This window comes from Dermacentor albipictus, chromosome 2 (genome assembly GCF_038994185.2).
Source record: "Dermacentor albipictus isolate Rhodes 1998 colony chromosome 2, USDA_Dalb.pri_finalv2, whole genome shotgun sequence".
NCBI lineage: Eukaryota > Metazoa > Arthropoda > Arachnida > Ixodida > Ixodidae > Dermacentor > Dermacentor albipictus.
Genome location: NC_091822.1, coordinates 113,071,697 through 113,097,159, shown reverse-complemented (window position 1 = coordinate 113,097,159; position 25,463 = coordinate 113,071,697). Strand labels below are relative to the sequence as shown.

Genomic DNA, 25,463 nt, shown 5'->3' with positions numbered 1-25,463 from the left:
TTTGCCGCAAGCTTTTTTTTATGTCAGGATACGCTGACCTCATGAAGATGAGTTAAACAGTCACGTTTTACACGTTTTAAGCTGTTATTTTCCACTGCCACTTAGAGCACGTGTTCAAACAGGTCACCGTCTGAAGCAATACAGTACTTGCATCTTTCCAACACTTGTGTTGTTGCAGCTTTGACCAACGACGTTGGAATTAAGCGGCAGACGCTGCTTATTTTTGCCTTTAGGGCGTCCGGTGTGGTAGTTTTCCCCTGCTATACACGCGATCTTAAATGTAGCCCCACGAGAAGTACAGCAGTGTCATGCCCGGCGACCTTGCAGGCCAGGGTACAGGTCGGTGCTGGCCAATCCACTGTCCAGGAAAAACCCCGTCGAGCCACGCCCGGCATCGACTGCTGCTATGCGCACGAGCACCACCGTGTTGAAATCAAATATTCCGAAGGTGCGCCTGGGGAACATTGCAGGATACATCGTTCAAGGGGCCTTCAAGGATTTCGTTCACCTACCGTTGCGTTGTTTGGTGTGTAGTCAAAAAAAGATGGGCCTGATGATGTTGCCATCTAAAATAATGTGCCACACAATAAACGACCACTGGTATTGGTGTCGTGCATATGCTAGCCAGTGAGGTTTCCTATCACTCCAGCGGTGCGCGTTGTGAAGATTAACTCGTGCGTTTCTAGAGAAATTAGCCTGATCCATCGAAAGCACGCGAGTGACAAAGTCCGGCTACTTGTGACATTTCGTGAAAATTCAATTGTCAAAGTCAAGTCTGTTTTCGAAATCTCGGTCTTCAAGCTTTTGTTGAAGATGTACATGACACATGTGCATATCACCTTTTTTTTTTAAATCTTCGACACTGATGGCCTTGAGGTTCCGGCCTCCACACTGGCGTCGCGCACACTATCGTGAGGGTTTACAACAGTGAATGGCAAAACATTCGTTTCCGCTTCTTGAACTAGCGTCGCAGTCCTGTGTCACTTTCTTGTGAAGCTATACCCCTCTCGCAAGGGACTTCATACGTTTTAAGTATTGTTGACGGACTATGGCGTCTCCACAATGTCACATCCAGAATAGCTTGGCTGCCCTTCTCTCGTCGCCGTGCGTCACCCCAAAAGCCTGGATAATTTTAGCCTTCTGATCATTCGCGTAAGGAATGGCTGTCTTCTTGAAGTGCAGGTCACTTGAGTGGTACCATTGAGATCACCCGTTATTATCTACGCACCGACACGTCAAGGAAAAATTATTCACGCAATCGACAACAGCATATTCTGGCCGTGCAGATCCGCCAAAACACATTAAATAGGCATTGCCTGCGCCAGGTTTGTTTTTATTGCTAAAGGGACAAATGGAGCATGCGTTTCGGGCGCGGCCATTCTACAGAACAAGCTGGGGGCGCAAAATTATGGTCCCAAGTGCGCCGTCATGGTTTCCCGGCTTCGAAGTACCCCATCCCCTCCCCATTATGGCTCCGCTGCGCTTATCAATGCGTCAGCGGTGGGTTCTCATGATGCCGCGACCATCACATAGCGTGAAGCCCTGTAAGGAGCTGCGACCGCTAGTGAAGCCGTTCATCTGTGGCTATTCGCTTAGGAGCACTTGAGTAGCAGCGCGCGTGCCCGTATCTATTTCGACTTTTGGTTGTTTCGCGCACTTTTGTTCTTTCTTAGAAGAACAAGGCAAATCTGGGAACAAAACGTATCCTTGATTCGGATGTTATTTGAGGTGCCCTACAAGTTTATAATGAATATGTTCGCGATTGAAGCAATAATTAAAAAGTTCCCTAATCAAAAACAAATAATTATTCAATAGTTCGTGATGAAAAATATGCTGGCTGTATGTGCACAAGACTACGGCTACTATGCAGTCGGCATGATTTCTCTAGAGCTCGATTTTTTTTTTAAATCTTGGTCCAAGTTAACTGGGACACCTGGCATATCGTGCAAGTGAGGGTGGCCTGTTACTTGACGAAGCAGGGTGTGGGTCAAGAGAGCTCCTGAACAACCATTTGCAATGTGCTGACCGCGGCAGAAGTCATGGATCCGGGACCTGAAGGATGGGGGATATAGTGCCAACAGATTTCTCTCGAATCGACCGCTAAATTGCCACCTATCTTTCTTTGTTTTTAGGGCGAATGCTCAGTGCAAGTGGAAGCGCTCACGCGCGTTAAATCTTTGTTTTCTTAGTACCTGGTAGCAATGGGGCGCATCTTGATATAACTGTGCAGGAAAACTTTAACTGTTCTGGCATTATGGAGCGCTGCGAAAAAATGCCTGAACTGCTGTTGCTTCGGTACTTTCAGTCGTTATGCAAGGTCCGTAGTGCGTTTTCCCAGTACTGGCGGGGAAATAAACAAACCAGCTTCCTTAGTTTCGGCGAATGTAAGCGCCAGGTTATGGGTGATTGTAAGCAGAGTTGGGAGCGGGTGGTTTATGTCCGTGCTTTGCAGTTAATTACGAATGTAAGCGCTCCACAGCTATATGAGTGTTTTACGAACAATTTTGTTTTAGCTCATTGCCACAGCAAAACTACGAATGGTATTGAGAATAAATTTGTCAAGAAAAATAAAGGGCGTGGCAGGGGCGTGGGAAGTGAGTGGGAGGGCGAACGGTACGGCAAATTTGTACTCGACAATGAGTGTCAGTGGAGAAACAAATTATACGCTTTTGTAAAGAAATGTCTTTTTTGAATGCGCGAATGCGTAATGCGGCCAACTGACACTATGTTTCGCAGTGCTGCGCAAGAGCCCTATTTTACATAAAGCTTACATATGGTAGAGTAGGGTGGAACTCATGTATAATCTGTGGCGAAACATTGCAACTTCTGCCTTAATTACGAGCGTTGGAAATAATTACTGAATCATCATTTTCTTCTTTCATATTTCCATGTCTTATGCCAGGCTCATAGTAGGTTTCCTGGGGTCTTTTGGGAACGAAACAAGCCACTTTGTTTATATTTGGGTGAAAGTCGGGTAATGTAGAGTAATGTAAAGTAAAGTAAAGGGGCGGTGTAGGCGAACTTCATAGGGTCTGTAATTATTCCGGCCTTAGTAGTAAATCACGCATGCAAGGGGTCTGGAGCGCAGGAAGTGTGTCTTACAAATGACGCAGAACTGAGCCCACTGGCCCGAGAGGTCTGTGAACGCCATTGAAATTAAATTTAACGAAAATCGGGGAACCTCTATTGCAAATTTGCATACGAAAGTAAATGCGTTTGGATGAAATACAGCTTCTCTAAAATATATATGTCTAAAAAATCATCTAACCCGTTATGTCAATAACATTTAACATTGGTGACTCATAAGCAGACAATTTCTCAAAGTACGTAGCTTAATTTCAGACAGCTGAAATTCCTAGTATAACTATTGAAAAGGTGCAGCTTCTCTGGAAATTGGGCTGGGATCCTTCAAAGTGGCACAGATTTGCTGCCTTTTTCAGTGCAGTTCCATGAATGCTATTGGGTGCTCATATTTTTTTTACATCTATAACACTGAATTTATTCGCCGTTTCTTGGAAAATTGCAAGTAACTTCTGTATTGACAAGGTTTTCCCAACTGAATCTTTGTGAATCTCTCGTAGTAGACATCAGGAACTAGGGGCGAGAAAAACATCATCCCAGTACAACCGTATGTATAACATGGCCCTTGGCGTCGCAAATTGATGCCAATAATCGCACCAGTGTTTCGCAGTGAAACCGCAAATAAGAGCATGAGATAAAAAAGAAGAAGAGGCATATCGTCAGCATTCGTTATCATCATTTGTGGCAGTTTTTCCACCACTACTTTGTTGACGCGCATAAATACATGGAGTTATTCACTTTTTGCTTCTTTCCCCTCTCGCAGAGAGAGCAAATGCAAAATAAGAGTAGAAACCCACGCGAACGACTGACCCTGCCTATTTCGAGCATGGACGGAGTCACTTGACCGCGGCAAGGGGGAAGCAGAGTGAGGGTGTAATGCGCAGCGCAGTTACGATCGGTTTGGCAGGTGTATGTTGAAATGGCGGTTTCTCCCTTAGGCGGAGCGTGTCCAGCAGCTTATTTTGATCTCATGCATATGCAGGCGCGCCACAACTTTGGTAATATGCGAGTGGCGCAGATTGGTTGAAATTGCCATAGTAGTGCCGTGGCGGCCGCGCTGATTTGTTGGTGTACGCAGAAAACTTTTTACTCTGTCAAATCGCTCAATTTACCTATAATTTACCTCATCGTAACAGAAAAATGCGCCTCGTGCTTCCAAGCACGCCTAAATTTTAGCCGCAACGTTAGAGAACACTCTAGCGTCTCTGAGATTTGCGGACCCTTATTATTCGGAGCAAGAAGACCATGGAGTGCATATCCGAATGATGCCCATCCCTGCCTGTATCGGGTGTATGTCAATGACGAAGCTCGCTGTGAGAAAAAGAAAACTTTAAAAAAGTATCTTTGTCGAGAATCGACTGCTGAACGTCTTCGCGTATAGTGAAATTGTTGGTGCCTTAACTTTTCTTTTACGAGAGAAAAACGCAAATAGGCTTTGCGTACTCTTTAAATTGTTTTTTTTTATCTCTCACGCAGCCGTCGTTGTCGTCCTGTAGCGTAAAATCCTGCCTTAATGCGAGAAATCTCTTAGCGGTGAAGCTTGGAGACGTAGATCACCTCAGTGCCGTGCTCTGCAAGGTATTTAGCATCATGGTGTCGCAGAAGTCGGCGAGGACAAACGGTCGCATGGCTCAGGCAGTGCTGTGGCTATTCGTATCTTCGTGTGTGCTGCTTCCCTTTTTAGCCGAATGCTCGCTAGCTCTGAACGCGACCGTGGCCACCGGCCCGAGTGCGTCGGTAGCAGCGACTGCGAGAAGCCCGGATAGCACTGTGGGCGAAGTAGAGGAGATCGACTACGCGCAAGTTGCTCGAGACGTGATGGCCGCGGGCCTTTCCAAAGTGCCGCGCTCTTTGATGCGAAAACTGCTGCAAGCCGACGTGCGGTCAGAGTGCAGCACGGCGCTGCTACGGACCTTGCGAGCCTTCCAGAACCTCGAGCCGTGGGTCCTGAGACGTGAGTACAGCTTCGTTTGCTGCTCAGTGTACATAAACATGCCAGAGAATTTATTCCGAAGACGGGTGAAAGAAATAACGAGAGCATGCGGGAGCAAACAAAAGAGTATGGTCTATACGATTTCTCCTCCCTCCATCCCATCTTCTTTCCCAACCCTAATTGCCCGAAAATAGAGAACGCCGAGGCGGAATTCGGAAGACCATTATTCTGAAAGCAGGAACCTGTTCGTATCGGACAAACGTCACTAAAGCAGTCCAGAACTAATAAAGCTACACACGTGAGCGCTTTATGAAATTACAACTTCGTCCGTGCCCAATGGTAATATCCACGGAACGGCTTCATTTTCGTAGCTACTAAAATACGTTTTTCAATGGGCGACCGCGTTCCTTAAAATATTTACTGTCAAATTTAGCCGGCGTCAGAGTCTTAGGAGCGTTTTAGTGTACGAACTGCTTAGTGAAATCGGGCCTTGCATTTGATCACAGTGTAGGAGTCTCACCCACGCCACAGTTTCGACTAAGTTGTGAAAGCTCAAGCTTAAGCACTTTTGACATTCGGTCAAACACACTGCGGTACGTAAATGGGCGTATCACCTAATAGGATGTTTACAAGGGCGCTTACAGCGTTGAAAATCATGCGTGCACCTGGCAATCCTGTGTTTACACAGAGGGTGGCTGTACTCGTTGCACGTTCACATTCCTGTCAATGAACTCCTAGCAGTATTTATACAAATTTGACGTCAGTGGCACGTTACAACTCAGGGTCTGTGTACACGCTGTTTGAACGTGAAACACCGTCAAGCGCCGCTGGAAATGCTGTTCCAGCGAACGTTTTGCGCCAACCGATGCGGTATCGCAGTTTTCGACGCGACCGGAAAGTACCCCACGGGCATGTTCGAGTCCTCACACGTCGACATGGGTGCGTTCGACGAGTGCCTCGACACCGTTGTGCGGGACCGTTACGGCAACGTGTTGTCCCATGGCCAGTACTGCAACTTGCTTGTCCACATTGAAAATACCACAGCAAAGGAGCTGACCAGCTCCATCTCGGACGTCCTGCATCCGAGGGTAAGCGAAATGAAATGTCATAATAGTGTTGCTCGTATGACACACGTAGAACACGAGTAATTGTACTGACTCTGATTCAAGCGTCGCTATGTGGAATCTCAGTATGTGTGGAGAAACAGTCAGACAGGTTGTAAAGTGGTAACGCACATTCTGGTATTGACTTCATTGTGGTGCAATATTTTCCTGCAACATAAAAAGTTATCATACATGTGTGTTTGCTCTTTCTCTAGTGGTTCGTTCAAGTAAACTTCTTCATTGTCAGAGCAGGGCTCTCTTATCAATAAAGTACTTAGTGCAAAGCTTTATTGAAGAGTACTGGTGGTATTAGGAGCGAGAGTTATTTTTGAAGGGAAATATTACACTCTAATAAGATTACGTCTACGTGTGGTCAAAGGCTACTTAAAGGCTTTGCTCTTTTTATGTTATAGCGGCATTATAATACGACCTTGCCTAGCCGTGTTTGTAGTCTTTGCAAGCGACGGAGGTTTCTTTCCCACGCCGACATAAACAAAACTGGCAACAAACAATCCTGTCTTAGACCTGTCTCTCAATTTGTGCGCAGGTCAAATTAGACGAATTATTGCAGCACATATTCTAATTTATTATTTGAGACTACCGTTGTTGCCACGTTCGAGCAACAATAAAGACGACCAAAAATAAAAATAAAAATAAAGACGACGAACGTTGAAATTGTCAGTTGTTTTGGTTTGAGAGGGTGTTGCTTAGGAAGAACTGTGCACGTTAAGGTCGAATCGTTTCGTCAACACCATCAAGTGCACAAGTGCCTGAAGGAACTTAGATGGCGGGGCTCTCTCATTGTCTGTTTGTCTACATAGCTCATGCTTGTCCATGTCTCTTGCTATGCCTCCCATCCTTTGAACATAACTGACATGCTGGGTCTTACCTCTATTTTCATATAGCTCCGCTACTTCCTTGATCAGCTTGTTATTCCGGAATATCCCATTGTTCGCCTGGCAGTATGCTACATCGATGACTGTACCCAACATGACTTACAAGTTTTGGCCAACTCAGGTGAGCAAAAACAAGTAGTTTTCCTTTGACATTTGAATGAAAATGCCGGCGATCTGATTACTTTGTTGCTCACCAGGCAGCATGGTATATTGATAACTGCAGCAATAGTGATCTAAAAGCTGCATTCAACTCTGTACGGCAAGCATCTCTCAGTTATGTCATCACGGGGGGTTGCTTGCTAAAACCGCATCTAACTAAAACATGCCGAATAACTATCGGTTATAGCTTTGAAACCGTATAACCCGCGCGCGTTGGTAGACATTGTTTAGATGAAAAAAGACATTACTTGATCGTGCACGTGTCACGCGCTCAGATGGCCACCATTGTGGTGCCACAGATGACGCAATCGCAACTGAATTTGGCCTCTCGCTCGGCGTTTACAGAAGAATAGCTCGACGGTACTTTGTCGCTTTTGCAAGAGCTCGCTTAGCTGTAGTGGAGAATTAGTTGAACTCAAACCGCTGCTAATCCAAAGGTACAGTGCCCTACGAGTGCGAAATTTGTTGCGGAGATTTCCCGATTTGCTTTGGTCAGGCGACCACGGGCGGAGAGTTATTATTTTGTCTGATATATATACACACACACACACACACACACACACACACACACACACACACACGCACACACATATATATATATATATATATATATATATATATATATATATATATATATATATATATATATATATATATAAACGAGAAAAAAGGGGTTAACCCAGGGGCCTGATTTTATTAGTCATACCACAAGAAGCCAACAAACTCTGACACCAAGGACAACATAGGGGAAATTACTTCTGCTTATTAGATGAAAATAAAGAAACACTAAATTAATCGAAATGAAAGCGGATGAGAAAATACCATGCCGCAGGTGGGGTACGATCCCACAACCTTCGCATTTCGTGTTTTCATCCACTTTCATTTTCATTAATATATCGTTTATTTATTTTCGTTTATTAAGCACAAGTAATTTCCCCTATGTTGTCCTAGGTGTCAGTGTTTGATGGTTTCTCCTGATATGTCTTTATATATTTCTTGCACTTGGAGAAACTTCGTGTGACCTCGAATAATTGAGCGCTGAAGTGGCGGCCTTATATGATTATATACGTAACCTAATAGTAGGAGACAGGTCAATTTCACAGTTTGAGTCCTCTCGGTGGTTGTAATCTTCTTTCGTGTAATTGTCACATTCTTGGCTACCATTAATACTGCTTCGCTTTTCCGGCAAAACTGCAGCCTCTCGCTCTGTTTTTTTCTTATTTATAAGCGCTTCCTTTTTATATTAGCGCTGCTGTGCATGACTGCTGTTGATTTTGATTTCGAGTGCACCCGGTTTGGCCTAATTTCGGTTATGGAATGAATTATAGTGTTCCCATACTATCATGCCCCAAGAGTAAAATAAAAAGAGCAGTTGCCTTACCCGAAGGAAACCTAGGGCATATCGTTTTCGGTACAGTGGAGTAGCCGCGATAAATTATTTTGTTAATGAGATTAAATTCGGCAAATCCAAGTAATTAACTAACTAGAGAAGTACTGTCCTAATTATCAAAGTGTCATTGAGGCATTTGTAGGCACCCAAAATGACATGCGACAGCGGTGTTTTCAGCGACGTACTAATTGCGTAGAATTTTTTCCGACTGGCAAAGAACCCTCACGAAGTATGAAAAATGCCACGTGAATGCGCTCCCACCCCCATCATAAAGCCGCGCCTTGAATTAAGCTGATTAAAAGGCACTGCATTCCCTGTCGCAAACCAGAAGAGACAGCGCGTCACTTTCATAATGCTACGGAAGAAGCACGAAACGCAGGTTTTTCGGCTTCGGAGCTATTCCTTCCTCTCATTTCTACGTCACACTTAGTACGCCTCTCTCAAGGCCGAGTGATCACACTGATAACAGAAGCCCCTTGATAACGGGGCCGAAGTGCTGCTCTCACCACGCATAAAATGGGAAAATCAATGTAATAAGCATAGAGTGTTTCAAAATCCTGGCTTTGCTCGCACCGCATCGAAAGAGCGTGCGCGAAGCTATATTTTGCGCCAAGCGCTTCCTTTGGATGAAAGCGAAATGAAAGTAACCATTTTATTTTTCATGAAGGTGTATACATGCTGCAAAAACAGGTTCGTGTCAAAAAATAAAATCAAGGTAAAGAGACCGGGAGGCGTCCAACGTGTAGAGAACAGGCAAAAATCAATGTGGTCAAAAAAGTCCTTACACCGCTTCTAAACGAGCCGAATTAGGAATCAGAATGTCTACAAACACACACACACACAAACACACGCACACACGCACACACACGCACGCACACACGCATGCACGCACACACACACACACAAACACACACACACACGCACACACACACACGCACACACACACACAGACACAAACACACACACACACGCACGCACACACACACACACACGCACACACACACACACACACACACACACACACACACAAATTGATGGTTTTATTGATGACCGACGCCGGAATTCTACGCTAGACATCCGTTATCCTTGTCTTGAACTAATCTGACGTCTGTCTCAATAATGTAAGCACGATCTTCCGCATAACCTCAAATGAAGAAATTGAGTCTGAGAGGTCAGTTGACCTAGCCGGCCAATTCACAGGCCTGTGCCTTCCAATCTATTGCGCATTAAAAGTCGCATCCAGCTAGTTTCGTGCCCGGCTGCTTCTGTGTGCTGGCTATCCATCTTGCTGACACCACACAAGTGGAAGACGTGACAACGAGACTTTGCTGAAAAACTCATCTACCACTCCTTCAAGGATTTCGTTCACGTAACGCTGTCCAGTCAGTGTGTGATCGAAGAAAATGGGACCGATTATAGCACCGGTGTTAATTCCTAACCACGCATTAAGCGACCACTGGTACTGGTGCCGAATGCGCTTTACCCAGTGTTGATTGGAGTCGCTCCGATAGTGTGCATTATGCAAATTTACCTAGGTGTTTCTGCACATATTGGCCTCATCTGTGCACATGATGTTGCTCAAAAAGTTCGGTCACTCATCGGCTTTTGTGAGGACTCTAGTTCGAGAAATCTAGACGATTCCACAAGATTGGTGCTGGTTAAGGTGGTATGGGTGAAAGGCCGTCATTTAGAATCCACCAAATGATGACTTGGAAATTGGTACCTGGGCGGCCACGTCCCGCATGCGCCTCATTTAAGGTCTCATGTTTGAGGCCACAAATGCTAGAACATCTGTGCGTATCATCATCATCATCATCCTGGTTACGCCCGCTGCAGGGCAAAGGCCTCTCCCATACTATAATATATATATATTTGCGGCCTTGATCTTGTTGTCATTTGCAGCTCGCAAGGCAAGGATAATCTTTACTTTCTGCTCATTAGCGAAAGACGTGATTGCACTGCATCGAAGTTGTCAATTCGCTTTGGTGGTGATAGGTATTGTGGCAAAAAGAAAAATCCGTGCGCTTTATCTAGGCTAAGACAATAGTTATCACAGCTTGTTTCCAATTAACTCCAAACGGGACGTGTTACTTCGGTCGGGTTCGGCAGATAAGGCACTAGCTCGATCACGATGTTTTTCTTTATTTCCTTTATTTCATTCTGGATAACTCAGAGGGAGCCTGTTCGAGGCCGCTGCTTTATGAACTGGGTAGGAGCGCAGTTACATGGTGTTCTCCATATTTCGCGGGGTTTATTTATCAGTCGCAAAAAGAAAATTAGTACGCTATTAGTACGTGGCTGAAAATGCTGCAGTTAGATGTCCCTTGTCAGTGCCTTCAAATGCCTCATTGACACTTTGATAACTATGATAGTACGTCTCTAGTTTGATAATCAATTACAATGACCTAATTGAATATTAGTAACGAAAAAATTACTGGTAGTTACTCCAGTGTACTGTAAACAATATGCACTAGGTTTTCTTCGAGTAACGCGTTGTGTTTTTTAAAATCTTGGAGCATGATAGGACACCCTGCATATATTTATGAACTTTGCATGCAAGTGACAATTTTTCCATCCCTGATAAATTCGTAAATTTATTATAAATGTTTTCTTTTTTCAAGAGTCGTTAGCATTGCTTACTGGAAGGCGAAGCAATACTGCGACACGCAACATTGACGCGCATTTTCGACGCCTTTGATAAAAGACTGGCGAATGGATGACTGAACTCTGTAGGTTCTGTTCACGATCAAAAAGCACGCAAAGCAATGTGAAGCATTGTGAACATACAGGGACCTATTCATTCTCATTCTCCATACCTTTAGAAATATTGTTTAATTTGCTACCTCCACCTCTTTTAAATACATAATAAACTTTGTCCTCTGTGTATATTTAAATATATTGTATATATGCATGGTGCTCACAGTGGAAATTTAAAGAATGCTGAAGTAAGAAAATGCAGATGTGGCAGCCGCCACTGATGCTTCTAAAGCGCGTGTACTCCTATTGTCAGGATTTGCAGAAATAAAGCGGAAGTGTGAAATAAAAGCCGTGCACATCCTCGACAACAATGATGCAGTAAGCTATTAACCCCAGTAAAATTTCAAGTGAAAACGTCGAGGAAAGTCAAAAGAAACCTCACATGATGTGGGTGACAAAGATCTGGTAATGGCACTATAGGTCTGTATGTCAGGGGGGGTGGGGGGGAGGCGTCGCGTCATCATCACCTGGAGGGGAGGGGGGTCTGTGCCCCTCCCCGGAAATCTCTGGCAGGGGGTGGGGCTTTGGAGTCCCTCCTAGTCAGCGCCTATGAAGGCGACCCTTCGTTGGACACGTATAGGGTCCATAAATGGCGTGAAGAGACTCGGGAAGCAAGAGTGAGGGATGCCCAACGCCTTTGACAGTGGTGGAACGTGTCCGTCTCTGAGGAAGCGCAAGTGTGGCAGACTGAGGCAAGCGCTTCAGCCAAAACCATCCATGAGTGACGGGTACGAGAGGTGCAGGGCAGTCTCGGGCACCACAGCTATGGGGGTCATTTCGGCACTCTAGGCCCCAAACAGCCTCTGCAAAACAAACGGGTCCACACGGAAGGAGCGCAATAGCAAAACCAAACCCCAGGACCCTCACTAGCTTGAGAATAAGCTAAGCCGTTTAGCGCTCTATTTTGCGAATAAAGGTAACTTGTGCATTTGGTCACGTAATGTCTTCACCCTAGTATCCATCCACATTTTGCAGTACGCACAAGACATTTCGCATGCCGCTCTGCGGCTGCGTACCTGATACAGCTCAACCCACGTTTTTTTTATTATTCATGGTTGCAAAATAGTGGCTGTACACACGGCGCTTACTATCAATTCAAATTTATTAAAAAAAAACATCGAAGATATAAAGTTTAAGAATCACACAATCTTCACCCAGCTCCTCGGCATAACCAAAAATAACTATCCAAAGCAGAACGTTCATGTTATTTATCCGCTACATAAGAAAGTGGCCCTCATGTCAAAAAGTGAAAAAGTAATACTAGATTTTTTTAACCTTTTGTTTACCAAATCTTTTGCCATTTTCTCCCGTTTTGACGCGTCTGGCACTTTCATAACGATATTAAGTGTTTTCTTGCACTAAGCCCCGGTTGATTCTCAGCGCCTTGTGGTGTTCCCGCCGTTTACTCAGTCCGTGCAGAGTCGCCCGGTTGCAACCACGAAGCTGCACTAACTCGCCTGATTTCCAATTCTGTCCTTTAATGTCACTGAGGATGAAATTACTAGGATAATGCATTATTGATATTATTGAGGGAAAAAGAGGCTGGGGAGGGAGCAACTGGCAACTACGGCATAGATTCCAGGAACCCTTGAACACAGATGTTGTAGAATTCGCGAATTCGCGATTAATGAATACTTCCTTGAGGATGCGCAGTAACAAGAATTAGACCTGCAAAAGCCCTAATGAAGAAACAAGAAATGAAATAGATGTCATACTTTCTGCCCATTCGAATATAGTACAGTATGTGGAAACAGGACAACCAAGACGCAGTAAAAGTTAAAGCATACGAATGCGGGTGGGTGCTCGGATACAAATATCCAGCTTTAGAAGATGAATGTGAAGGTCACATAGATGTAATTAATGAAACCATAGGTAGGCTGACTTAAGAAGCAGCCATAAAAGTGGGAGTTAAGACCCCTAGGCAAACAGTAGTTGGGCTCTCCCAAGTAACAAATGACTTAATGAACAAACGACAACGCGTTAATGAGTCTAACTCAAGAGATCAGATACGATTCGCTGAGATCTTAAAACCAATCAACAAGGAGAAAGTAGGGGATATTCGGAATTACGTGGGGTAGAAGGAAGAAGTAGTCAAAAATGACTGTAGCATAAAATTAGTGAGTAGAAAATTTTGCGTAGGATAAGCTAATATGTATGGACTGAAAGATAAGCAGGGCAATATTATAAGCAACTGCGAAGATATAGGAAAAGCAGCAGAAGAATTTTATACTGACCTCTACAGTGCCCAGAGCAGCCACGCTACCTTCATTCGAATGAGTGATGAACAGGATGCAGAGGCTCCATCTATAACTTGCGATCAAGTTAGAAAAAGAGCCTTGTAAGAGATGACCTGGGGAAAAGCGGCCGAAGAAGGTGGAATAACAGTCAATGTAATCAATGATGGAGGAGACATCATGCTTGAAAAGCTTGCAGCCCTTTATACGCAATGCCATAGGACTTCCAAGTGTATGCGAGAGCTGGAAGAATGCCAAAATTATACTAAGGCATAAGAAGGGAGATATTAAGAAACTGAGAAATTATAGGCATGTTAGCTTACTTTCATTATTGTATGAAATATTCATCAAGATAATTTTCAAAACAATCAGGGCGACACATGACTTAAATGAACTAAGGAAACAGGCTGGATATATTTCTATGAACCACATCCATGTCATCAAACAGGTAATTGAAAAATCTGCAGAGTACAATCAACCTCACTATATGGCTTTCATAGATTATGAAAACGCATTTGATTCAGTAGAGATACCAGTACTCATAGAGGCGTTGCGTAATCAGGGAGTGCAGGAGGCATACGTGAATATCCTGGGAAATGCCCACAAAGACTCCATCGCTGCCTTGGTTCTCTACGAGAAAAGTTGCAAACTACCTATGAAGAAAGGGGTCAGGCAAGGAGACGAATCTCTCCAATGCTATCACACACATGCTTAAACGTATTCAAGTTATTAGACTGGGAGTGCTTAGGAGCGAGGATCAACATCGGATATCTCAGCGACCTTTGGTTCGCAGATGAAATGGTCCTGTTTAGCAACATTTGGGGAAGAATCATATCAAACGACTGAGGAAATTAAACAAGAAATTGTAAGAGTAGGATTTAAGGGAAATGTACAGAATACAATGACCAATAGCCTCGCGAGGGAGCAAGAATTTAGGATCGCCAGTCAGCCTCTAGAGTCTGTACAGGAGTACGTTCAACTAAGTGAATATCTATCAGGGGATCCTGATCATAAGAAGGAAATTTACAGAAGAGCAAAAAATCTCTGGAGTGCATACGGCAGGCATTATCAAATCCTGACTGGGAGATTACCACTGCCGTGGAAAAGAAAAGTGTGAAATTATTTCATTGTCGTAAGGGAATACATCTACTTAGGGCAGGTAGTGACTGCGGATCCGGATCATGAGACGGAAATAATTAGAAGATTAAGAATGGGCTGGGGTGGGTTTGGCAGGCATTCTCAGATCATGAACAGCAGGTTGCCATTATCCCTCAAGAGAAAAGTCTATAATAGCTGTTTCTTACCAGTACTCACCTACGGGGCAGAAACCTGGAGGCTTACGAAAAGGGTTCTACTCAAATTGAGGACGACGCAACGAGCTATGGAAAGAAGAATGATAGGGGTAACGTTAAGGGATAAGAAAAGAGCAGATTGGGTGAGGGAACAAACGCGAGTTAATGACATCTTAGTTGAAATCAAGAAGAAGAAATGGGCATGGGCAGGACATGTAATGAGGAGGGAAGATAACCGATGGTCATTAAGGGTTACGGACTGGATTCCAAGGGAAGGGAAGCGCAGCAGGGGGCGGCAGAAAGTTAGGTGGGCGGATGAGATTAAGAAGTTTGCAGGGACGGCATGGCTACAATTAGTACATGACCGGGGTTGTTGGAGAAATATGGGAGAGGCCTTTGCCCTGCAGTGGGCGTAACCAGGATGATGATGATGATGATGATGATGATGACCGGTGCTATAATATAGAGCAGAAACTTGGAGGCTAATAAATAAGCTCGAGAACAAGTTAAGGATAGCGCAAGGAACGAATAAACGAAAAATGTTAGGCGTAGCATTACAAAACAAAAGTCAGTGTGGGCGCAGAAAAAAAGGAAATAAAAATAATAATGCGCAGCCCGCACGGCCTAAGGCACAGCGGGTTTACGTTAAGAGGCATGAAGAGTGCGGTGTGGCTCAGAGAAAACAGGGATAGGCGATATTGTATTTGACATTAACAGAAAAAAATGGAGCTGGGCATGCCAAGTGATGCGTAGGGTAAATAATTGGTGGACCATTAGAGTTGTAGAATGCGTGTCAAGGGAAGTAAAGTGCAGTCGAGGATGGCGGTAAACTAGATATGGTGATGAAAGTAGGAAATTTACAGGTGCAAGTTGCAATCACCTAGTGCAACACTCGGGTAATTAGAGATCGCAGCCTTGGTCCTGCTGTGCACATAAACTAGGTCGCTGATTATTGATAACATCGATGTTTTCGAGCCCCTGAGATTTTGCTTTTGCAGCAGACGGTCGGATCTTCATACAAATATGTGACATGTTTATTTCAGATTCCACGCCCTTGTACGACCACAATGGCTCCTGACGCTGTAGTTTTTTTTATAGAATTGCAGGCCAAGTACACGAAGTGTGTTGACTGCCACACGGTAGTGATATTCAGTCTGCCTCCGGAGTCTCTCCAGAAGAGCTCTCCTTACTTGACTATCACTGAGCGCAAACGCTGAGATGCAAGCAGGTGGAGATAATACTACTCATGCAAAACGCTGTTGCTGGTAGCTGCCTTGGGCACACTAAGAGCGCTTCTGATGTTTTTCCGATGTAGCCACTCCAGTCGGTCGTACGTGAGCTCCGACGGCGATATTTATGGCAACTGGAAAAACATGCGATTCACAACGAGTGCCAAGTATAACTTTAGCATCGAGGAAGAGTGACTGGCCCAGCGTGCATGAGTCACCGCCAATTCATTAAGGCACAATGCGAGCAACGAAACGATGCGTCTACAGACCACCGCTAGTACATCCTGGAGTCAAGTACTACGTTAGGAAATTGCACGTAATTAGCTTGCTGAACTGATGTGCTTCCGACGCTAATATGCATACATGTTTCTCGACCGCGCAGCCGAGGAAACAGCACAAAACTGTACTTGTCGGTTAACGAGGTTAAACCTACCGGCGAGAAGTAGGTTTGTGCAGACATAGCCGTCCATGGAGCCAATATTGTCAGGTGCTTTTGCTGGTTCCCAGATAAGCAAAGGGAGGTGTCACCTGCACATATATCTTCATCATCATGAGCCTATTTTTAAATCCTCTGCCGAACGAAGGCCTCTCCGAGTGATCTTCAATTACCCTGGTCTTGCGCTAGCTAATTTCAAGTTATGCCTGCAAATTTTCTAATTTCGTCAAAACACCTAATTCTCTACCATTATCGATCGCGACGCCTTTCTAATAACGTAGTGAACACTAATTATGTGTCGTACGCATTACATGACATTCTCAGCTCCATGTTCCTGTTAATGTCAGCTAGAATATCGGCTACCGTTATTTGATCTCTAATCCACTCTGCACTCTTCCGACCCCTTAACGTTACACCAGCCATCTTATGCTCCATCGTTCTTTGTGCGGTCATTTACTTCCTTTCGAGCTTTTTATTTCACATCAAAGTTTCTGCCCAATATGTCAGTACCGGCAGAAACTTGATCGTATGCCAGCGCAATTTTACTGTCAAGGATAGCGGTGAGTTGCGGGGCATCATTTGTTACGGCCTGCTGTAAGCGCACCAAACCATTTTACAGCGGAGCTGTATATGTCTACAATAATAAAATTTTCAATATCTCTGCCTCTAAAACCTCTTGACAATTTGAAAGAACCGCCAGTCTTTGAAGTCTGCCGCCACCGCATGACCTCCTCGCCTTCTCGCTATTTGCGCGTCCCCTCCGCGGGAACCAGTTTTGCGTCCGTTTTCCAGCACAACGATTGCTATTCATGCCGTTGCCCTTGGAACCACGCGGATCTTGCGTTTTGCTTGTGCTTTTCTTTTCCGTTGGTGCTATTTCTCCCTTAAGCTTTGCTGGCTCGGCGGAGCGAAAGTTGCACGCTGTGTTTCCCTCGGTGTTGTGCTAGCGCTATGCCGCGCTGGTAGCGGAAACAACTGAAACAACAACAACAAGCCTGAAAATCGTTCAGCAGTTTTAATGCACAAGCATTCTTTGGCGAGTACCCCAGCCCCGACACGCAAAAAGTCTAATGCCTTGTATCTACAAAAAATTTGTAATATGCAAAGCTGAAACACTTGATCGTCATAGTAGTGCAAATGTAAATAATTGGTTGCTTGGAACGCGATAAGGAGCAATTTAAACTACCAAGTATATAAAGAGAATACCCATAGAGATAAATAGGGCTCTTTACAAAGTGCATGGGGAAGCTGTTATATGGGGCGGGCCAATTGAAATTTGGAGTTGGGTCAACTTGAAATTAGGTTTTGGTTCAACTTCAAGTTCGGAGGTGGGCCAACTGAAATTTGTAGGTGGGTCAACTTGAAATGTGGTTTGGGCCAACTTGAACTTTGGACATGGGCAAAATTAAATTTGGGGGTAGGCTAACTGAAAATTTGAAAGAGGGCCAACTAAAATTTTGCGGATGCTACTTAAAATTTGCGGCCCGGCCAACTAAAATTTGTGAATGGGCTAATTTAAATTTGTGGTGGGCCAGCTTATATTTGGGGCTGGTCCAATTTAAATATTGGGTGCGGCTGACTCAAATTTGTGGCTGGGCCAACTTGAGACTTGGAAATTGACCAAGTGAAATTAGGGGGTGGGCGAACTTGAACTTTGGGCATGGGCCAATTTGAAATCTGAGGATGGGCCAAGTTATATTTGAGGTGGGTCAACCTAAATTTGGGGGTATGGTTAAGCATACTTAGGCAAATAAAGTGGAATTTCTGGAATCGTTTTATGATATCGCAAGGAAACCATGACGGCGTGCGCAAGTAGTGGCTGCACAACATTGGCCGAAAGAAGTTTGTTGTTCCTACAAAGAACAGTGTTGTTTGCGAGGTAAGACGCCTTTCTTATGCTCGAATGAACGCACCCCCTAGTGGTGCATTTATTTAGTTCTTCTGGCCTGCTCAACAGCGTTTCTGCCGAGACAATTTGTACGTTCCACAAAAATGGCATTTCCCTCAGTATGCTGAAGATTCTGCTGGTACTCTATCACCTCACACGTCGTCAACTGTTATTCAGCCGGAAATGCGGAACTGTAGTTTCTGCTTTCAGCTATGAACAATTATCTGTGAAGATACAGCTTCTTGATCGCACTTTTCGTGATTGTTAGAATCGGTTGCCCGTTTTACTGAAAATAAAAATAGGATCTAGTAGAGGACCTTTCCTTCCAACTTACTTCGATGTGTGCGTCAGTCCCTTTGATACAATGAATGCAGGCCCTGATAAAAAAATTAATGACAAATGTACCCGTGGTATTGCGGGTGATGAACGCTAGCAAGGCCACATACTCTGTTTTTTTCCAATTCTTGAATATTCTTTGAGTTGGGCCGCCCCGCACGCATGAGTGGGTGGTGATTATCGTTTGAACACTCCCTGCACAGACAATGCGGTGAAGTCCTTCACACGATCCCACGCGCTTGTTCCTACTGAAATTGCGCAACCGTCGCATTCAGTCTAGAGACCACAGCTGAAAAGCTACTTTCACATTGAGAACACTAACGCATGGACTGATGATGCACTTACGACTAATTCATTATGTAACAGTAGGCTGAGTATAACACCTGGGGTGCATATGTGCGCACAGGCAAAAAAAAAGTACCAAACACAGAAAGATGGGCCGCAAGCAATACTAGATTGGATGCTCAAAGTAAATCACCTTATCATGTGGCACAAAAAATGCCTGGGCTATAGAGCTCGCCTCAAAGATCCTTTTACATCAGTATGCCCGATTGATACGGCTTTATGAAGAAGCCAGCCTCCTCATAAACGTTACCCTCAGCATTCGCGATGCAGTTATCAGCACTTTTCGAAATTTTCTACACCGCCGGGGTGTGCCGCTGGCACGAAATCATGCGCCTCTATCGAATGCTGCGGCCCGTCCGCGGGAGCCAAGGAGAAAACACGTGCGGTGCGCAGCGCCTGCATCCGGCGCGCTAGGAGAATCGAGGAGGAAAGCGCCGCAGGGAGGAGAGTGTCGCTACATTGAAATCATCAAGGGGTTTTACGTGCCTCAAAAACTCTCACGCCCTCTATGACAAAGCAAAGGAAACGACTGAAGCATGTGCTGTCATCTGGCGCAGCAAGACAAAAGCTACGAAATAACCAAATACTGCATAATTCCGCCCTCTATGAGGAAGCCGAGCAGACCGGTAAGGCATGTGCTCAGCAGATAACCAGGAAACCGGCGACGAGTAGCGGCGAAGATCGTGCCCGAGAGGCTGCCCGCAGGCGCAGGGCTTGACAGGAAGGCGGGTGCCGCGAAGCGGAGAATGCGGCGCGGTGACGCAGGTACCACGCCAGTAAACTGGACTAGCACAGGGATGCGTATGAGAAATTTTAGAGGGGCTTTCTGGACAGACATTTCGGATTCAGCTGTGCGGCGTGTGACAGAGTGTGCTTCGAGAACGATTTTATGGTGATTGGTAACGTTCGAGATGTCGCGAAGAGTGAGCGTAATGCGGTGTTAACAGCTACCCCAGCTCCCGACATAGCCAGCTGCTCGGTTTGGCTGGGCCGATGGAGTGGCCCCGATACTGGGCCGATCGGCCGTGGCGCAGACCGATCATTTTGTGTGACAGGTGGTTTCAAACAAGCCATCTGCTGCATTTCCGCGCTTGCCCAATGAACCGTATAGGCAGTTAGTACGTTTCGTGCGCTTGTATGGGGAGACCTTGCGCACGCTACCGAAGAGCAAGCTGCTCACTAGGCCCAACTTCGGGACCCAAGACGTGATCATGAGCGAGAGCGGCAGGCGACATGAATCAACCAGAAGATTGCCGAGGAGGCAGCTCCTAAGCGGCGGAATCGAGCGCAAAACCGACAAGACCGCGAAGTGATTAATGCGGCGCAACGACGGAGGTACCACGCTCGGAAGGCTGATACAGTGGTGCGGATGCGCGATTCCACTAAGACTTCGTGGACAAAACGTTAGGCTTCACTTGTCGTGTTTGTGACCGATTATGGTTTGAAAACAACCTACCGGGGATGACGAACATTTCTTACCATGATATCTACGGCTGCGCTGGTCATGCACCTTCGCAGGGTGGAATGGCTTTGAAGTTTTTATTCCGTGAGAAACTGACCTAGGTCAGAATCGTTTCTATTATTAGGGTAAGTTATAGGTACATGGTGTATACAGGAGGTTGTCCCCATAGTCAAAGATTGAAGAGGGGACCTCCTATAACGTGTAATGCAATTATTGATTTAGTGCACCGTCAGTGGTACAATTAACAAGAAGTAATAATGTGTCAATGATACTTAATACAGAATCACATAAGTTGAAGAAAAGTGCGATGTTAGTGTTTAAACATGTTCATAGTGCAGGCTTCCTTAAGGTTGAGCACTGACGAAACATATAAATAAGTAGCAGAAAACAGCGGAAAACGTAACATATTATGATTTAGGCACAGGAGCGAAACAGTTACTGAAAGAAAATCACATGGACCTAGAGTGGGCAAGCTGGTTTTCTCCAGTTAGTTTCAGATGAAGTTTTCCATTGAAAAATTTTTGCATCCCAATAAGTATAGAGTACTTGTGAAGCTTTTTCGCAGAAGATATGTTGTGAATATGTAGAAGTAAGGAGATGTTAGCCGTTGGTCAGCTGAAAGTTATGACACGTAGTGCTTAGTTTTGAACATGTGGCAATGAGCGTAGGTGTGAGGTGTCTCAACGCAGGAGGTAATGCAAAAAATCGATATGGCTGTGCATAAAGGCATCGTAAAGGGAGATGAAGACTGTCGATCGTAATTATGGAGCGACTATAATGAGCGCCCTAATGCTTAACGCTACTTTTTCGTTAACGTGGAAATGTGTGAGTAAAATTTTTAATGTTTGTCCAGTTCTACGCCTAAAACCTTGCCGCTTTCAGACGTGACAAGAACACTCTTACCAACACGTAAATATGGGCTTCCAGAAAAGTTTTTTTTTGCATGTATCGAACCTTGTTGGATACCAGGGTTAGTTTTAATAGGCTCAGATTAACTTCCAAATACGCATACAATTTGTTCCCAATCACGCAAGTATGTGAGGATTAATGTTAAGGGTGGACCAGTGATCTCAATGGAGTTTAAGTTGCTAAATAGTTTTTGGTGGACAACAGAGTAGTTTTCGCAAAATATTCACACAACACTTGAAGAACATAGCACGCGCACAAATTTGCCTGCGTCAATAGCAAGTTTAATTTGTCGATTGTAAGAAGTTTCAAAGATGCTATGGGTTTTAGATATAAGCACCCAAATTAGCTGTAAAAATACACTGATTTTCTACTAATATTTTCCACTTCTTTTTATGCATTCAAGCCCAAAAGTAACTGCAACGTGCATGTAGTTCGTCGCACATTTTTGCAATGAATACCTCAAAGCTGGTGTCATCCTCAACATTAATTTTAAGAAGATGCGCCTTCCCCACTCACTGGCTACAATTCGTGAATTGCAACAGGTGCTTAGTAATTAATTGGTGCAAGTAATATAATTACGCAGGTAATTAGGAATTTTTTATTTATTTGAATATGTATTACAATTTCTCGTGCAAGTAATGACCGCCTCAGCATAATCTAGCTCAAGGACCAGAATTATGTCATCTGCCATAGGCGAAAACAAAAGATATGTAAAACATAAAAGAGATCACCGTGTATATTGCATTCATATTGGCGATGACTCGTCTCTTTAGCGAGTTGGCGATTCACTGCGGCTCTCACTCATGGCTGTCTTAAAAGCGATTTATTGGCGAGGACATCTGCTTCTTCGTCTCCACTTACACCAGCATGTAAAGATGTATACTGCAACGTTACCTTAATACCATTTTTTTGCATATTTCTTTAGTCAAGTCATCGACTGACGACAGATGTTATTTTATGCGTTCCATGAGATAGCTTTTGAATCGCTGATTTCGAATCCGGAAGTATGACAGCGTTCTGAGCGGAGTGGTTCTTTAGTTTGCGAGGAATAGCAGCTGTAGTGCCACTCTCTGCAAGCAAGCGATGAAAATACGCGGCCTCAACGGCCAGCCCATGATATGCCAGGCAGCCCATCGAATATGCGGCGGCAGAGCTATCAGAATCTACGGCGATAAAGTTGGACGCGTGGGCACTGTATTATTTAGCCCCGCTTCAGAAAACGTTGTCAATCGCTCCAACTGGATTCCAGAAATATTAAAGTCTCAAATGATTTCACTGAACATGACCAATTCGTTGCCTTTGTTTCGGACTATTGAGACCTCGTACTCTAGAGTATTTGGCGCGGCACAGATGTGAGATGTTGGTGCTGAAGTTTTTTCGATGGATTTTTCTTGGAAACGACTCACACAGCCAGGGTGGCCGAGTCAGCAGTGCTCGGGAGGCCAGGAGATGCAGGTGACTGGATGTCGTGTATGAGTTTCTTGCTTGAGGCAGCTCGAGGAACTCCCCGCCCCCACCCCCACCCCAAAAAATGTCGATGATCTTTTCTGTGTACAATCTCTAGACGTTCATATTATGTCACTGGATGGGCACGTCCATGGCAGTTGATAAATTATCTGGCTGGTCCCTAAAGGGCTGTGTATTTTGAGTATCTAGCTCTGGTGGTTTCACTCAGGCGTGCCTACAATGCATTTGAGTGCGTGAAGCTGCTACAGGGATGCGTCCGAAGCAGAGTCCCAAGCTTGTCACTACACGAGTGTTGGTTATGATGAGGCAAAGGACGCGCGATCACTACAAGCCCCTGGTTTGAAGGACCAACCAATTTTGGCTCCATCCTCGTAGCCAATATGTCTGCAGTGATACTAGAGGCACGTGTACCCCTACTTAACATATGCGTAGTGCCCTGTGTTGAGCCATGTCAGGCGATAACGTAATACCGTGGAACGGAAGTCGGCAGGAGACCTCGCGAGGAACCGTTTCAGCGGTAAAAAAAAAACAAGGAAATGCTGGAAAGTATGACTGCTGATCTGACGTGAGTGATGTTAACGCTTCCCAGTAGTGCACAGGGAACACATTCTGTTGTATTGTCAATGATGCCCTTACTCTATTTGTCTTCTTCCAGTAAGGATTCCACACATCCGTCTGGAAATGTCAAACTGCGTGACAGCAGAACCAAAGCCATGGAGTAATTTACAAATAGGGATTGTGTAAGTTGCTCGAAAAGCTTACCGGCGCTTCGTTTCAACTTAGTATTGCGTTTCTCTGAAGAAACGTTGTTGTTCTTATCTATTGTTATCTAAGATTAGCGCACATTGATTATATGTGTACGAGAAGCGATTTCTTACTTTACATGATCTAAATTACGCTGACACGATTTCTTGCAGCGTTTTATTGAGCGCAGACTTTTGACAAGTGGCTGTCGATATTTCTTGAACACGTAAACATAAAGGTCAATGGGAATTATTAAGATTGCAGCCTAACATAGAAATCAGGTTGATTAGGTATTTATGAAGATGCAAGTTGTTAGCGCGGGAACTTAAGTAAACCGAAGGGCAAACTCTACATCCTATAGCTCTTGTTGTTATTTGTCCATATTTGAGAATACTTGAGACCATACTTGAGGAATATATCCATCAATAAATGGGCATCCTTAACAATAATTCAGGGCCAAGGGCACGCTTTGCCAACTGCGTTTTACAATTCGAAGTTGCTACAAAAAACAAATAAAGAAGGAAAAACGAAAACTATCAGTTCATAACAAGATCTAAATCCTGAATATTTTCCCCAACGGAGCACTATCAATCGATGACTGAATGAAGTGTAAATTTTGTTAATAATTGCATTCAGACAACCTGCATCCATACAACCCACCGTGATTGCTTAGCGGCTGTGGTGTTGGGCTGTTAAGCACGAGGTTGCGGAAACAAACCCCTGCCATGGTGGCAGCCCAATCATGGGGGCGAAATGCAAAAGCGCCCTGGTACTAAGATTTAGATGCACGTTAAAGAATCCCAGGTGGTCAAAATTAGTACAAAGTCCTACGGCGTGTCCCAAAATCACAGTGTGGTTTTGGCACGTAAAACCCCGTAATTTAATTTTGCCTCCCTACAGTACTTGACGAAAAGGCGTACTCCATATCAGCGCTTCATGTAAGTGCCGGGGAGGTACTTGTGAGAAAAACAAATGAAGCGCTATTTTTTCAAACCCACAAACAAGACAAAAGTATTTATCTCTAATATAGTGTGATTTTCTGTTTGCAGAACATTTGCAGCAATCATACTTGTTGCCATTATTGCCGGTACACTTGTCGACCATTTCGTGGAACAACCGGAACGCAGAAAAATAGGTGGTAAGTGGATCTGATAATTATCTATTTCACATTTATTGGTGGCGAGCGAAGAGCACCACTCCTACAGTACCACTCATTTTCGCCACTGATCTTCGCATTGTGCCGTGCAACAGCCTGCTGCATTATTCTGAATATGTATACTTAAATGGACTTCTAATTTATGAATGCTATCTTCGAAAGTTCCTAGGAATCTATTGTAATAAAATGTGTTTTACTAAAAAAATCGAGAAATCTAGCGGCATGAAACAGCCGACAGTAACAGTAGGCAATTAATTTTTAGTGTATTGAGACTTATTAAAATTTCCTGTATTTTATACTGTCGTTCGTTCAAATCAACGTGGAAGAGGTAAAGGGATATGGATGAAAAGAAATGTCAGGGAGTTTAGCCATTGTAGGTGATATCAAACTATGGCGGAAATGACGTGCTTTCGGCTCTGGAACCACTTCCAGCGCATCCAGGACGCAAAAGCAGAGCCTCAGTGATCAGTTTCTGCTACTCCGAGGCACCTACCAGTGGGGCGTGCATTTGGAGATCACCTATTGCTTGAAGAGGAGGAAATTTTTTGCCCGACAGATCCATGATCATCGTCGTCATCATCAACCTATTCTTCAAGTACACTGGAGGACGAAGCCACCTCCCAGTTCTCTCCAATTAGCCCTGTCT

At 44.5% G+C, this 25,463-nt stretch overlaps 1 protein-coding gene across 1 annotated transcript in view; it reads left to right on the top strand.

Moving 5' to 3' along the window:
- Positions 1-19,771: 19,771 nt before the first annotated feature.
- The window catches only part of LOC135911002 (nose resistant to fluoxetine protein 6-like), a 44,629-nt gene continuing 38,937 nt past the window's right edge, over positions 19,772-25,463 (top strand). The window contains exons 1-3 of the mRNA XM_065443075.2: positions 19,772-19,844; positions 23,573-23,657; positions 24,711-24,799. Of these exons, the coding sequence (XP_065299147.2) occupies positions 19,826-19,844; positions 23,573-23,657; positions 24,711-24,799 (193 nt within the window). The 5' untranslated portion in view covers positions 19,772-19,825. The remainder of the gene's footprint in view (positions 19,845-23,572; positions 23,658-24,710; positions 24,800-25,463) is intronic.